General features: G+C 43.8%; 1 protein-coding gene across 3 annotated transcripts in view; it reads right to left on the reverse strand.

The window, feature by feature from the left end:
- Nucleotides 1-16286, reverse strand: part of LOC126298763 (uncharacterized) — a 367391-nt gene that overhangs the window by 215885 nt on the left and 135220 nt on the right. For all 3 annotated transcript variants that reach the window (XM_049990213.1, XM_049990215.1, XM_049990214.1), the window contains exon 2: nucleotides 8234-8415. In XM_049990213.1, the coding sequence (XP_049846170.1) occupies nucleotides 8234-8415 (182 nt within the window). The remainder of the gene's footprint in view (nucleotides 1-8233; nucleotides 8416-16286) is intronic.

Consider the following 16286-nt stretch of genomic DNA (forward strand, 5'->3'; position numbering starts at 1 on the left):
TATTGCCTCACGTGTTCCAACATTTCTATGGAATACAAACTGATCTTCTCCGAGGTGGTCTTCTACCAGTTTTTCTATTCGTCTGTAAAGAACTCGCGTTAGTATTTTGCAGCTGGACTTATTAAACTGATAGTTCGGTAATTTTCACATCTGTCAACACCTGCTTTTTTTATTCAGTCATATATTGTTACAGAGACTGCGGTCTAATATGCGTTGTACAATGCAGCCACAGTTGCAGTATGTGTTGAAAATAGTTTCCATGTCCCTTAATGCATGCGTGTACGTGCCGTAGCATGTTCTGTCTCACACGTTCACATCGGTCAGGCTGCTTCCGAACAGTGACTAAGGGAGCATAAATATGCTGCTCCAGTGTCTCCACATCTGGAATGGGCCCTGGATACATGATACTTTTGAGATGACCCTATAACCAGAAATTGCACGGGTGATGATCAGGTGAAAGAGCAGGCCGCGCAACTGGACCCTCTCGTCTGATACATCGACCAGGGAAGACACGATTGAGATGCGTCCGGACATTAACGGCAAAGTGGGCTGGAGCACCATCATGTAGCAGCCACATAACCCTTCGAATCATCAATGGCACTTCTTCCAGCAGGGGAGGCAAAGCCACCCGCAAGAAACGCCGATAGTTCCGGCCTGTTAGGCGACGTGGAAGGCAGACTGGCCCCAAAATATGGTGGCCAATTATCCCGTTCCATACATTCCGGCTGCACCGATGCTGATGATTCGCTGTCACCATACCATGAGGGTTCTGCATACTATACCACAGATGACAGTTCTGAAAGCTGAAGATACCACTGTGTGCAATGGTGGCATCATATGTGAATAGGGATCGATGATACAAATCCCATAATCGTGGGTGACTGGTGAAGAAACTGTGGGGCGGCGAGTGGAATAATAGAACAAATGTTTTGTATTTATGCTGTTTGTCGTTCTCAACACTGGCTCTCTAACTACAATGTTGGCAACCAGAAAGTGATTAGCAAAACGTGAAGCCTGTAATTAGAATTCCTAGTGCTCACTTCATCTGAGAAATACATTTATAGCTACAGCTCATAGCTCTGAGGAATTAGGAGATTGTCTGGGATTCATAATCAAAAACCATTCTCTCTAAAATGTTCACTATATTCTGAAAGTCACAGATCAAAAAGAATCCACACAATCCAACTACCAGAGCTGTTCAGAGGCTAATGCGCTGATGCAACTATAACTGTTCAAATGAAATGTTTAAGTGAATGCTCGCCATAATTTGATGATAATGTTCATCAAATGCCACGCAAATAATGGTAGAATGTCTGTCCTGCGCCGGCACGTGAAAATACGACATACGCAAGCTAAAGATAGATCATTAACGTCATCCCAAAATTAACACTTCACTCGAAAACGATTTCATGGTTATGCGTATCCCGAGTAACTTGTTACCGCATCCGAGGCTGTTTATATCAACGATACCGGCGCGACGCGACTCCCGGCACAGTTGGTGCGCTAATCAGCATCTGGAGAGAACTGGGGCCTTTCTCTCTCGCGCAGCGTTCTTATATATAAAGCCGCGGTGCGGACGGCTAAGGGAACGCCTGATGAAATCTGCTCTAGCTGCTGGGCTAGTAATGCTCCACTTTAAGTTATCGAATAAATCATTGCTTCCTTTGCTGATGGCTGGTGAAGCTTTCAATTTAATTGTGCAATCAGCACACAAGTAAGTAATCATAATAAAAGTCTGACGGGGCTAAGTCAAATATTTTGGGCGAGAGAATTAATTTAATTACACTACACGCAGTAGACGAGCTCTGAACTTGCTCTTTGGAGATACGCTATAGCTATAGTTTTATAGTTATTCTGTTGAAACTTCTCACATTTCTATGATTATAGCGGATCTCCCTTCTACTTAAATTTAAATATCCTAGCTTTATTTATTCGCCTACTTAATCTATCTTGCTTCCTTAATTTCTAAGACTAAAACCAGAAAATCATGAATTTCAACTAAAATTTTAATTTGTGAGATCAAGAATACTGTTTCTACTAAATTATTATGCAAAAGGAATCTAAATATAAATTTTTAAGTTTCTAGCTCTTTTCTGTTGTGCCAATAATTTTTACAGAAAAAGCCCAAATTTCGAAAATGGTTTACGTTATTGAACTGATATTCAACGCATATTGATTTAGTATTACTCCTGACATGCCAGAAACGTTTCAGGTTATTTACTTGATTTTTAAAGTATTGCGCAACATTTATGACGTCAGAGCTAGTTACAGCGGACTGGCTGGCGCACAATGGAAAGACTGATGTGAATTTTATAAGGCATGAGTAGGCTGCTTCCCTACAAAACCAGTGGCAAAACTGCTCTCGATGTGGAAAATCTGTCGCTAGTAAGCCCTGAACACCCTGTAAGTGATAAGGGTAGTAACAATATTGTCATGCAGAATGTTCCACACGGTCGTCTGTCTTATCCTGTACTGGCGGGCCAACTGCCTGGCGGTCGCCTTCCACAGTGTTAAATCACATTTTCCTCCAAGTCTGGTGTCCGAACATTTCTGATACGTCTTTCATGATTTCCCACTTTCTGAAACGACCCTGTCTCAGACAAACGGCGCCGGCCAGTGTGGCCGAGCGGTTCTAGGCGCTTCAGTCCGGAACCGCGCTGCTGCTACGGTCGCAGGTTCGAATCCTGCTTCGGGCATGGATGTGTGTGATGTCCTTAGGTGAGTTAGGTTTAAGTGGTTCTAAGTCTAGGGGTCTGATGACCTTAGATGTTAAGTCCCATGGTGCTCAGAGCCATTTGAACCATCAGACAAACGGCGAAACACTGTTAAAACATTGAATGCTGTGGCTATTGTCTCCTGATACAACCTTGCTGCCCGCCGCCCGTTGCAATTTGCCTTTTCGTAAGTAAACACCACGTCGGGAAGCTGTCGATTTGAATACGGAACCATTGTGTACAACACTGTATCACATCCACTACAAGGTGAGTCAGCAAGAGAAGAGAATCGGACACAACATTACCAATTGCTACGGCAGGAGAGAGCGCTAGGGAATGACGTATGAGGAACAGAACCACCCTTTAGGAGGAAGCATGCGTACTGTAACTGCGGCTGCATGGTAAGTACGAATTAGACCTCAGTTTCTGTAACAATATATAACTAAATAAATGGTCTCTAGCATGGTAACCACGCATTTCAGGATGTAAGTTCATCAGTTCTTTTTTGTTCCGTATAGTCTCATCGATCAATCTCTAGAGGTTGTACACGCTGGAAAAAATCACCCTGTATAGAGCCGTCGTTATGACACTTCACTCACATTCTGGATAAGTGTGGTTCAACTTATCATCCAGTCACGCAGATTTAATTTTCCGTGTTTTTTTTTCTAATCTGATTAAGTCTGTCATTTTTGACGGGTCCTATCGAATATATCTGCCAAATACACAAATTCTCCCTAAGGTGATCAGCTGCAACAAGCCTCCGTTTTCTGTCTGGTAGCTTTGCCCCTCTGCAGACCTCCACTTCTTCGCTTAGTGTGATCGCATTTGACTTAATTTTTACCAGAGACACTGGCTGCCGGTGATGAACTCCCAGTCTCAGAAACTTTCATCCAATTGTAGCCGTTCATGTGATTTACCTTATAAATTCCATTGCACCTATATGAGTAAGATAATTTGTTTTCACATTAGGTACCTTTGACCGCAGAGAAGTTAAGTATAAGATATAAAACGTTTGTGAAAATATCACATGAGATTTATGTAGATAAATTTGAAAAGAATATAACGTCGAAAGTGAGATGTTCAGTTGTTCAAGTAACTTTTCGTTTGACGAGTGACATTTGTCTTATAGCAACTTCTGTTTATTGATGATCCATGTTTCCAAAGCATTACGCTGTTGCAAAACATTTACATAAACCATGCATTTCTTTTCTCGGAGCCTATCGAGCGCTTTGTTGAATGTGTACTGGGGCAAACGCCGTATATAGTTCGTAGGTTACAAGCACAAAATGCCACAATGAATATGGGGTCGTTGGTACTGCAGCCGGCCACAGCTCGACGTGTTAATGAACGAGCGCTGCTCACCGCAATAACTGTTCAGTACCGTAATTTATGGGCACTCTGTGAGCACGCTCGCAGCATAGCAAATTACGTTAACTATCTTATTTATGGAATAAGAGCTCAACTAACAGCTTTTGATGCCGGCTTCCCTCGTAACCCTAACGATTAGTTTCTGCCCACAACTCACAAATGTTATGCGAATCTCTTAGAGGCTAGTTGGTTATCAGAGCACAGTATCTAAATAGAACTCGTAATGAGCTCAAGTGAGTATTTTGATGAATGTAGTTAGTCAGACTACTAGGAAAATAGTTTAAAAACACGTGTGAGGCGCGTCCTAGAATATTGCTCATGTGTGTGGTGCCCACACGAAGCAGACTAACTTGGGGTATTGATGGTATACAAAGAAGGGCAGCAAAAATTGTGAAAAGTTTGTATGAGTCACAGGAAAGCGTCACGAAAATTCTGAAAGTCGTGATATGCCTGACGCTTGAAGACAGACGTAAATTATACCACGAAAACCTACTTACAAACTTTTAAGAATGAGAATGAGAAAAGTAGGGAGAGCTATAGCTTCCTATCACTCCCGTAGGGGCTGCAAGACAACAGTGGACATATGAGGCATTTAACTGGTCAATCGTCCCGAACTCTATACGCCAATGGAAAGGGAATATACCCCAATATTTGGCAGAATCGGAAGCACCCTGTGTGGTGCACTTCCATCCTCAGACTGTAAATACAGATGCAGATGAATGCTTATACACAGGTCGTATGTTCATTTCCATAGTTAACACACAAAACTGTGGAAAGATTTGTAGTGGGTACCAGATGGGGGGGGGGGTGACATTGTTATTCGATATCTACATCTACATCTACATCCATACTCCGCACTCCGCAAGCCACCTGACGGTGTGTGGCGGAGGGTACCCTGAGTACCTCTATCGGTTCTCCCTTCTATTCCAGTCTCGTATTGTACGTGGAAAGACGGATTGTCGGTATGTTTCTGTGTGGGCTCTAATCTCTCTGATTTTATCCTCATGGTCTCTTCGCGAGATATACGTAGGAGGGAGCAATATACTGCTTGACTCTTCGGTGAAGGTATGTTCTCGAAACTTTAACAAAAGCCCGTACAGAGCTACTGAGCGTCTCTCCTGCAGAGTCTTCCACTGGAGTTTATCTATCATCTCCGTAACGCTTTCGCGATTACTAAATGATCCTGTAACGAAGCGCGCTGCTCTCCGTTGGATCTTCTCTATCTCTTCTATCAACCCTATCTGGTGCGGATCCCACACTGCTGAGCAGTATTCAAGCAGTGGGCGAACAAGCGTACTGTAAGCTACTTCCTTTGTTGTCGGATTGCATTTCCTTAGGATTCTTCCAATGAATCTCAGTCTGGCATCTGCTTTACCGACGATCAACTTTATATGATCATTCCATTTTAAATCACTCCTAATGCGTACTCCCAGATAATTTATGGAATTAACTGCTTCCAGTTGCTGACTTCCTATTTTGTAGCTAAATCGCATCACATTACACTTGTCTACATTGATATTCAATTGCCATTCCGTGCACCATACGTCAATTCGCTGCAGATCCTCCTGCATTTCAGTACAATTTTCCACGGTTGCAACTTCTCGATACACCACAGCATCATCTGCAAAAAGCCTCAGTGAACTTCCGATGTCATCCACCAGGTCATTTATCAAACAGATATTCAGTGCCCTTCCATCTATATCGCGTCTATACTGCGAAAACTCACTGTCAGTTATTGACAAGAAAATAGCTGATCACGGTTATTTGATCATTGCGATCAGTGAAACAAACAAGAATTGCGGGAGGAATCAACTTTAACTACAAATGTCATCACGGCGGAATTAATGAGGGAATTATTATTTGACAGAACAGTGCAGCCTTCATTACGCTCCATGGGGCACGGTAATAGACTATATGACCTCTGATAACATCACACGAGAGTGATCTTGAAAACGTCACAGAACAAGAAGGGAGTTCCCTGATCTCGTGAAGTCGTTCATTAGAAGATAGGAGACAGGAAGCTCGGTTTGGAGGCCTGCGACGGAAGGAAGATTAATGTTTAACGTCCCATCGACATCGCTGTCATTAGAGACGGGGCACTCTGCAGTGCCAATTGTTAGGAGACGAAGGCCAGCTGTGAGCTCTGTACAGCAAACGTGAGGCCATGGAGTGTGTCGTGACCAAGGCACTGTGTTTGTGGTGATTCCTCACTTGTTTTTAGTGTTTCCTGGTACTCTATATGAGCAATTTTTTCACTGTAATGAATACTTTATAGCAGATGGAATGCAACACGACGTTTGCAGAAGGGCAAAATCGTCAGAAGTAAAATTAATGTGGGGAGGAGCGAAGAAAGTGTTATAAGGGAGATTAATAATCACAATAGGTATAAATGATCTGTTACATAACGTTGGAAGCGCCGCAGGGCCGACTATCGACGATGTCTTAATACTGAGAAAAGTTGCGCTGCTAGGAAACTATAACGAAACGGAGGAAGACCTGTAGAGAACCAATGTTCGGAGCAGGAACTGGGAGTTCACCCTCACCGCAAACAGACGCAACGGACTATGCATAAATAAGCGTAAGGGCCTATTAGTGTTCCACTGCATTATTGGTGACCAATTAGTAGAAAACATGGCAACTGTTGACTAGATAGGAGTTGACTACCAAAGTGATCTAAGGTGTAACTCATAACCGAAAGGAATAGTTTACAAACACTCGTCCGACCAGTTGTTGAATATTGCTCATCAGCCAGATACCTTACAGGTATAATTAGTAGCGGAGATATAGAAGTTAGAAGAAAAGGAGTCCGTATCAACAAGGGTTCGAAAACTGTGCTCGAGAACACTACCAACATGCTCATCAAACTCGAATGGCAGACGCCGTAAAATTTGGAGGGCGTACATTTCAAGAAGAGTCATATAAGGGACAGTCAAATTAAAAGTCGACAGATGGAAAAATTAAGTAAACTGTTTATTATTTCAAAAGAAGTCGCCAAAACTGTTAATACATTTATCCTACCATACCTCTTCGTCCATGGGCGGGTCCACACGTTGCCAAGATTAAGCAGTTTCGCTTTTAAGCCCTTACACATCCTACATACAGTCTTGATCTCCCCCCATGCTATTTCCATGTTTCTGGAGCGCTGAAGAACGACATTCGCCGCCATCGATTTGCTTCGGACGAAGATGTGTACACCTGGGCACAGTTATGGTTCCGTAACGAAACTGCAAACATTTTTCCACCAAGTCATTGGCCGTCTTGTCTCACAATGAGGTAAATGTATTAACAGGTAGGCGATTAATTTTGATATAATAGCCGGCCGCGGTGGTCTCGCGGTTCTAGGCGCGCAGTCCGGAACCGTGCGACTGCTACGGTCGCAGTTTCGAATCCTGCCTCGGGCATGGATGTGTGTGATGTCCTTAGGTTAGTTAGGTTTAAGTAGTTCTAAGTTCTAGGGGACTAATGACCACAGCAGTTGAGTCCCATAGTGCTCAGAGCCATTTGAACCATTTGATATAATAAACAGTTTACTTACTTTTTTTCATGTGTCTCGTTTTAGTTTGGCTGACCCGTATATTACTTTCTCTCAAACCTATATTGAGAAATGACTACGACAAAAAACAAACAAACATGGGAATTACAGGTCATACGGAGGGTCACCGTCAGCTGTTATTTTCGAAAACGATTTGCGAATGGGTCAGGGAAATTAGGAAACGTTAGTGACGGCAGATGCACCCTCTGCCACACATCGTAAGGTGGCTTACCGACTATAGTATATATCCTGAAAATGGTGGAACATTCTAGCAGTCTAATTATTTTCAGGGTTGACAAATGATGTCGAAAATCGGTTTGATGTCCATCCTGGGCAATCACATCGTCAGCACATACAATCGATAGTATTGCAATATTATGAGAGAGATCTCTTCGTGATCGAATTTCTGCATCTACAAGTACAATTACATTGAGGTGGCGTGATTTACTTTACACCTCAAAGCACATTTAGTTCTCTTGTTGATTTTGTGGATGTCGACCTGCTACAAGGGAAGTCTGGAGAGGATCCTCCCTGATATTAGGTACGTACTACTACATTTCTGTTGCACTGTCGTAATTAGCGCCATGTAACAGCGTGCCCACGAGACGGGCTGGCTCACCTGTCGGCTGGCGGTGGGCGTCGGCGTGGGCGTGGGCGTGTCGGGGTCTGAGCCAGGGCGCGCGGACGCCTTGCGCCTGGTGCCGCCGCCGCCGCCCACCGCCCACTTCATCAGCGTCACCGACGGCCGCCGCGGCGACGACGCCTCGCTCGCCGCCGCCTCAGCGCACCCCTGGCAGCCCCCTGCAACAAAGCACAGCCACCAGTCACACTCTCTCCTCTGTCCAGGGCAGCCACTCAGAGCTCACCACCTTATACCCATCATTTAGTACATCATCCGAATCAAAGACGAACTCTAAGTTTTGAAGACGTCTAACCTCGGCCAACCTATTTCCCCCCGCCATTTAGTGTCAGGTAGAATGGTAAAACTACCTTAAAATACTGTAGATTACTATAAGTAAGTGGAGACTACGGCAGTTTTCCTAGTAGCTTTGGTCAGTTAAGGTCGTACCCACATTACATGTATGTAGAGAGTGTTGCATACCTATCGGGCGTTACCCCATAACGATCGCTTTCTTTATGTAAGCAATCAGTGTCTTACTAGGTTCCCATAAAAACCGGAAGCGGTGAACTGTCTAGAAACTAAGTGAGGATATATCTATACATAGCTATCCCCCTTTGTAGCAAAACTGAAATTGTCAGTATATGATTCAGGTTTTTCTCAAAAATTGTAATATGAAACAGAAGACTGTTATAGTAAAATTACAGTAAACAATACAGATTTATAATATAGTACTAGAAAAAGCAATTTCTTCAACCAAAAGGTAAAATAAAGAAAAAGATGCAAAACAAAAATACATAAAAAATAGCTTCAGCACTTCTTCGAATTAACATAAACCATGTTTCTGTTATTCATAAATAACTTTCGCATTTGTCAATAACAACAGAAAACTCTTGCTTTTGTCATGATGAAGAAAGATCTATTGAGTACAAAATAACAACAATAATTATACATATGTCTTCTATGTTTGTGCATTTAAACTGTACTTTCATCAAAAGTAACTGCTTTATTAAATAAAAGCGCAGAAAATACGTGATCAACTAATTTTTATTACTTACAAAATGCAATTTACATTCTGCAAAAATATAAAATACACAAAGTCTAACACAAAATGATTTGCGGTTCTGATCACGTGCAAAACAAACAATCAAATAAAGAAACAACAAAGCGGAGTGATCGCATACCATTTTCTCTGCCAACAATGTCTGTAATCCTACCATTCACTGCGCCATTTATGTAGTGTACCAAAACTACCGAACTGTGGTTTTGGTACTGCGCAGGTCTAGTGTCAAGGCAATGACAATGGCACTCGAAGACGCTAAAGTGAATTCCTCCTGAATTGTGGTAAATACACCAATACATGACTAGCGGTGTTCTTGACCGATCTCATGATGACAGTGAAAATCTCGAGTGGAATGAAAAAGTGCAACGTCATCGTTATCCTTAAGTCAGGAAAATCAAGCTACGAGTCAAAAAGCTATCTTCCAATAGCCCTTGTTAGTTAAATACACAGGCTTCTAGAAAGAGTCATTTACAAGAGAATCTCAGCTGTAATACTAACTCACGACCTGTACAGAAGGAGGTTATCATAAGAATTTAAAAACGATAACTGCATTCATAGACAGATCTCTAAACAGCTTACTATATAGTCACGAGACCACGGTCTCCTCTACAAACTTATTCAAATAATCCCTTGCAGAAAAACATTCAAACTTAATAGCATACTTGTCAGCAGGTCATTCGGGGTCATACTGGGCAACAGGATGAGCACTTCCAAGCCGCTAAACGGGGGACTACCTCAGGGATCTATCCTCGGCCCACTGCTGTTCAATCTGTACATCTTCGATATGCCTGAAAGTAGACCTCATAAGTTTGAATACTCAGATGACTCACTCGATGCTGGCAGTGGGACACCGAAATTTTGAAGGAACGTAATCCATCTCAACATCTGATCCGGCGATAATGGGAATATACTTTTAGAGATGAAGACTGAAACCAAACCCCACCAACACAGAAACGGCTTTCTTTCATTTGGGCGACAGGTCGAGGAATAGAAAGCTACAGAACCATTTCGGTAACTGACAACTGCACCACATTCAGCACCGAGAATATCTGTAGGTTATGTCGATACTGTACTGCGAGAAGCATCTGGAAAACATCGCAATACGAACATCCTGCATAAGCAGCGCGGAACAATCAGGGGCTACACAGCTGAAACTCTGCGCACGTCATCACTTGGACTAGTCTACACTACAGCCGAACAGGGTGCTCCTGTATGACTGAATAGCGCACACACCAAATGCTCGATGAACAGTTGAACAATACATGAGAATCATCCAGTTGTACACTAAGATCAACCTCTATCGAATGGAAGCCCGTATTGAACCAAATTCCGACCCTGGCCTTCGACGAAAGGCAGCTCTTCTTGATGAATTAAACGCATACAATGCAGCACGCAGCTCCCTATCCATTGATCCGCTGTTATCCTAGAAAGAAACCGGCTTCGATCAAGAAAACCACCCATGCAAACAGCCATGGAATTGCACATGTCTCAGTTCAACTTAACCGGCTCATGGGAAAGAACTTTGACAGGGGATTGCCTTCAACATTGCCACAATTGGACCTGCATGAGAAAGAAACCTGACTTCGAGCGATCACGGACCAATAATGGCACAAGCGCGGACTCTATTTATAGATGGGGTAAGGCTCCACTTCAAAATGCAACTGTGAGCAGCCAGGCAAACCGTTCGCCACATTGTTGCAGAACATCCCAGCAGGACACACCGGGGAATTCTCAACGATTTCGTGATGGCAACGAACGACGTAATTGATTATACTAAAAATTCAGTGTTTCTGCACACACCAAAAAAAAAAGGGTTTTGCATCACCCCGGTTCCCACAACTCCTAAAGATTGACTCTGACTGTGGATATTGTATCCCAGACAAAGTCACTTTGACTTTTCACAGATGTCGCTAAACCTGCCCAGAGATGTAAACAACCATGCATGAGCAGCGCAATTAGACGGAGGGGGTCCGACAGCCGATCATTTCTAGTCATTCCACCAGGAATGAGGTAAATGGCTCGTGTTGTCTGTAGTTCAACCATGCCTAGACGGTCAATATCGCGGTTCGATCACGTCCTCATTGTTACTTTGTGCCAGGAAGGACTCTCACCAAGGGAAGTGTCCAGGCATCTCCGAGTGAACCAAAGGGATACTGTTCAGACATGGAGGAGATACAGAGAGACAGGAACTGTCTATGACATGCCTCGCTGAAGCCACGCAAGGGCTACTACAGCAGTTAATGACCGCTACCTACGGATTATGGCTCGGAGGAACCCTGACAGCAACGCCACTATGTTTAATAATGCTTTTCGGGCAGCCACAGGACGTCGTGTTAAGCTGTGCGCAATAGGCTGCATGATGCGCAACTTCACTTCACACGTCCTTGGCGAGGTCCATCTTTGCAACCGCAACACCATGCAGAGCGGTACAGATGGATCAAACAACATGCAGAATGGACCACTCAGGATTGGCATCACGTTCCCTTCACCGATTAGTGTCGCATATGCCTTCAACCAGACAATCGTCGGAGACTTGTTTGGAGGCAACCGGGGTAGGCTGAACGCCTTAGACACACTGCCCAGCGAGTGTAGTAAGATGAAGGTTCCTTGCTGTTTTGGGGTGGCGTTACGTGGGGCCGACGTACACCGCTGCTGGTCATGGAAGGTGCCGTAACGGCTGTACGATATGTGAATGCCATCCTCCGACCGACAGTGCATCCATATCGGCAACACACTGGCGAGGCATTCGTCTTCATGGACGACAATTCGCGCCCCCATCGTGCACATCTTGTGAATGGGTTCTTTTAGGACAACAACATCGCTCGACTAGAGTGGCTAGCACGTTCTCTAGACATGAACCCTATCGAACATGTCTGGAATAGATTGAAAAGGCCAGCTTGTGGACGACGTGACCCACCATCCACTCTGAGGGGTGTACGTCGAATCGCCGTTGAAGAGTGGGACAATCTGGACCAACAGTGCCTTCATGAACTTTGGATAGTATGCCATGACGAATACAGGGAATGCATCAATCTAAGAGGACGTGCTACTGGGTATTAGAGGTACCGGTGTGTACAGCAATCTGGACCACCACCTCTGAAGGTCTCGCTGTATGGGGGTACAACATGCAATATATGGTTTTCATGAGTAATAAAAAGGGCGGAAATGATGTTTATGTTGATCTCTATTCCAGTTTTCTGTACAGGTTCCGAAACTGTCGGAACCTAGGTGGTACAAAACTTTTTTTGATGCGTGTATGTAAATTACATGTGCTAATGCTTGTGTTTTATTTAAAACTGTACTCGGAAAACCACATTGTTGTGGACTTCAATCCGAAGACTGGTTTGATGAAGCTCTCCATGCCACTCTATCCTATGCAAGGTTCTTCATCTCCAAGGAACTACTGCAACCTACATCCTTCTCTCCTCCTCTCCGACACACACGCTCAACGCTCACACTTCTTTCCGGTTCTAAGTTGATGATCACTTGATGTCTCAGAATGTGTCCAACCAATTGATCCCTTCTGCTAGTCCGGTGGTGCTACAAATGTCTTTTCTCGTCAGTTATGTTCAGTATCTCCTCACGAGTTACGGGATCTACCCGTCTAATCTTCAGCATTCTTCTGTAGCACCACATTTCAAAAACGTCTATTCTCTTCTTGTCTAAAGGGTTTATCGTCCATGTCTCACTTTGATACATGGCTATATACTCTATATAAATACTTTCAGAAAAGACTTGCTAACACTGTACTCGATGTCAACAAATTTCTCTTTTTCAGAAACGCTTTTATTGCAGTTACCCGTCTACGTCTTATATTCTCACTACTTCGGAAATCATACGATACGTACATCCAAATAGCTCACTGCCTGACGGTAAAAGTGGAACACCCAGAAGGAGAAGAGGAAATGAAATGAAACTTCGTGTTCAGTGAGTATGTGATGTCATTTCAGTGTTGAAAAAATTAGGTCAGATTGAGAAGGAAACTGGCAGAATGAAGCTATTCAAAAAAAAAAAAAAATGTTCAAATGTGTGTGAATTCTTAAGGGACCAAACTGCTGAGGTCATCGGTCCGTAAGCCCACACACTACTTAACCCAATTTACACTAACTTACGCTAAGGACAACACATACACACACACACACACACACACACACACACACACACACACACACACACACACACACATGCCCGAGGGAGGATTCGAACCTCCGACAGGGAAAGCCGCCCCGATGAAGCTACTTATCAGAATGACGTTGCACCCCTTCGGGCCTGGATGCATGCTTCTCTTGAGGCAAGCCGGCCCACAACTGTTGTAACTAGTGTGTGTCTGGAGAAAGGAAGTCTCTGTCATAAAAACCAACATGGATTCCGCAAACAGAGATCTTGCGAAACTCAGCTGATTCTTCATGAGTTCCGTAGCGCTGTGGACAACGGCGCTCAGGTTGACGTCGTGTTCCTTGACTTCAGGGAGTCATGTCACATCGTTCTGCACTGCCATTTAGTGAGAAAAAAGAGCTTACTAAGTATTGGTCCAGATTTGCTACTGGATTCAAGATTACCTTGCAGATACAGCTCAACACGTCGCCTTTAACGGAAGAAAATCGACGGATGTAAAGGTGATTTCCAGAATAACCCAAGGAAGTGTCATAGGACCGTTACTATTTACAGTGTATATAAATGGTCTAGTAGAAAGCGTCGGAAGCTCTTTAAGACTAAGATGATGTGGTTAACTATAAGAACGTGGTATCTCCAGAGTCCAGGAACGATTTGCAGAGGTTTACCCCGAACCTAAATACAGTAAATGTAACATAATGCGCATACATAGGAAAAGAAATCCACCACTGTACAGCTACGCTATTGATGACATTGAAACAGTATCATCCGAAAAATATCTAGGAGTAACTGTCCAGAAGGACCTAAAGTGGAATGACCACATAAAACAAATAGTAGGAAAAGCAGATGCCACTGATTCATAGGAAGCATCTTAAGGAAATGTAACTCATCCACAAAGGAAGTGGCTTACAATGTGATTGTTCGACCGGTTGTTGAGTACTGGTTATCAGTCTGGGATCCTTACCAAGTAGGACTGATAAAAGAGATAGAGAAGATCCACTGAATACGAGTTCTACATACTCAGGTTCTGTATAATATATTAAAACTATTTGGAAGACATTGTTAATTCTTCAATTAGAGAGTTTCATGATGAATACAATTATGTATATTTTAGCCCGCCCGGTAGGCCTAACGCACAGGTTTCCGGGCTAGAAGCAGCGTCTGGTCCCCGGCACGAATCCGCCCGGCGGATTTATGTCGAGGTCAGGTGAACCGGCCAGTCTATGGATGGTTTTTAGGCGGTTTTCCATCTGCCTCGGTGAATGCGAGCTGGTTCCCCTTATTCCGCCTCAGTTACACTGTGTCGGTGATTGCTGCGCACCGGGAGCCGAACCGCACAATAATCCTGGGTTCGGTGTGGGGCTGCGGAGGGGTGAAGTGGAATGCCGTAGTCTTTGTGGGGTTGTGGACCACTGCGGCTGCGGCGGGGACGGAGCCTCTCCGTCGTTTCTAGGTCCCCGGTTAACATACAATACAATACAATGTATGCTTTTAAAACTAGTAACATAACGTGTGGACGGTTAAGTCATAAGATGGTCGTACACCATCTTGTACCTTCATACGGAAGAAACCTTCTACCATGGAACACGTGACATATGTACTGAGTTTCTTTAACGTCTTAACAGTTTCCTCTAATGAATATTTGTGTTAACTGGCAATATCTTGTACTGCAGAAAGTTTTCAACTTTTAACTGGTTTTTGATAATATTAATTCCTAATTTGATTTCTCTTACTCATTATTTGTGTTTCGTAGAGTAATAATGTATTACATAGTCTGTTAAATTCAGTACTAACAAGAATTTCACAACTGAAACACTTTACAATTTGAAAAGAACATTTGCTCCTAGGTACTTGACCATGTTGTACCTTTGATAAGTTTTCACATCTGGAAAATTCTTACTTTTCCGAGTAATTTTTTTAATTTCAGATAACGACTGCAGTACACATAAAGTGAATACAATAATTTCAAAATGAAATAAATAAATTTATATCAATCTCTATTATAGGACTGGCTAGAGGCGAAAGTCTGAAAACTTTTCCAAGGTACAACACTCTTCCCTACAACTGAGCCATCAGAGTCCCCTCACCACTAACAGACATGACCTGTAGCCGGATGACTCCCCACAACATGACGCCAGGAGTAACACCACTGTGCCTCTCCAGAACATTGGAAGAATGGAACCTCCCCCCAGGTCGCCACAACACTCGCCGACGATGGCATCCAGTACGGCAGAACCGCGATTCATCGCTAACACAATATAATGCCATTCATCAGCAGTCTATGTTTCCCGGTCACGGCACCAGTCGTCTGTGTTGTGATGTCAACAGCAGCCTACGGGATTGGACGGTAATTTCCTGGTCTGGGTGCTACTAATCTTTGAACAGTGGTGCAGTATGACATTATATTGCAGGTAATCCGTCACTTATTTCTCCGATGGCAGGCGCAGATGTGGAAGAGTTACAATGTGCATGGTGCACAATACGGCGACCATCTCTTGTGGCTGTCCGATGTGGTCGACCGGAACTTGACGAGGAGTATTTCCTTCCTCACGTTCCTACACAGTCCGATATCGGGTGACTGTTACATCCGAATGCACCACAAATCCGAATATCACTCGATACCACCAGCCGACCAAATGGACACCCTTTTAAAATCTTCCGGTATCTGTTATCGCTGTCCCACACAAATACAAGGCACATGAGCCGGCCGGAGCTGCCGAGCGGTTCTAGGCGCTACAGTCTGGAACTGCGCGACCGTTACGGTCGCAGGTTCGAATCCTGCCTCGGGCATGGATGTATGTGATGTCCTTAGGTTAGTTAGGTTTAAGTAGTTCTAAGTTCTAGGGGACTGATGACCTCAGAAGTTAAGTCGCATAG

Source organism: Schistocerca gregaria, chromosome X (genome assembly GCF_023897955.1).
Source record: "Schistocerca gregaria isolate iqSchGreg1 chromosome X, iqSchGreg1.2, whole genome shotgun sequence".
Classification (NCBI taxonomy): Eukaryota; Metazoa; Arthropoda; class Insecta; order Orthoptera; family Acrididae; genus Schistocerca; species Schistocerca gregaria.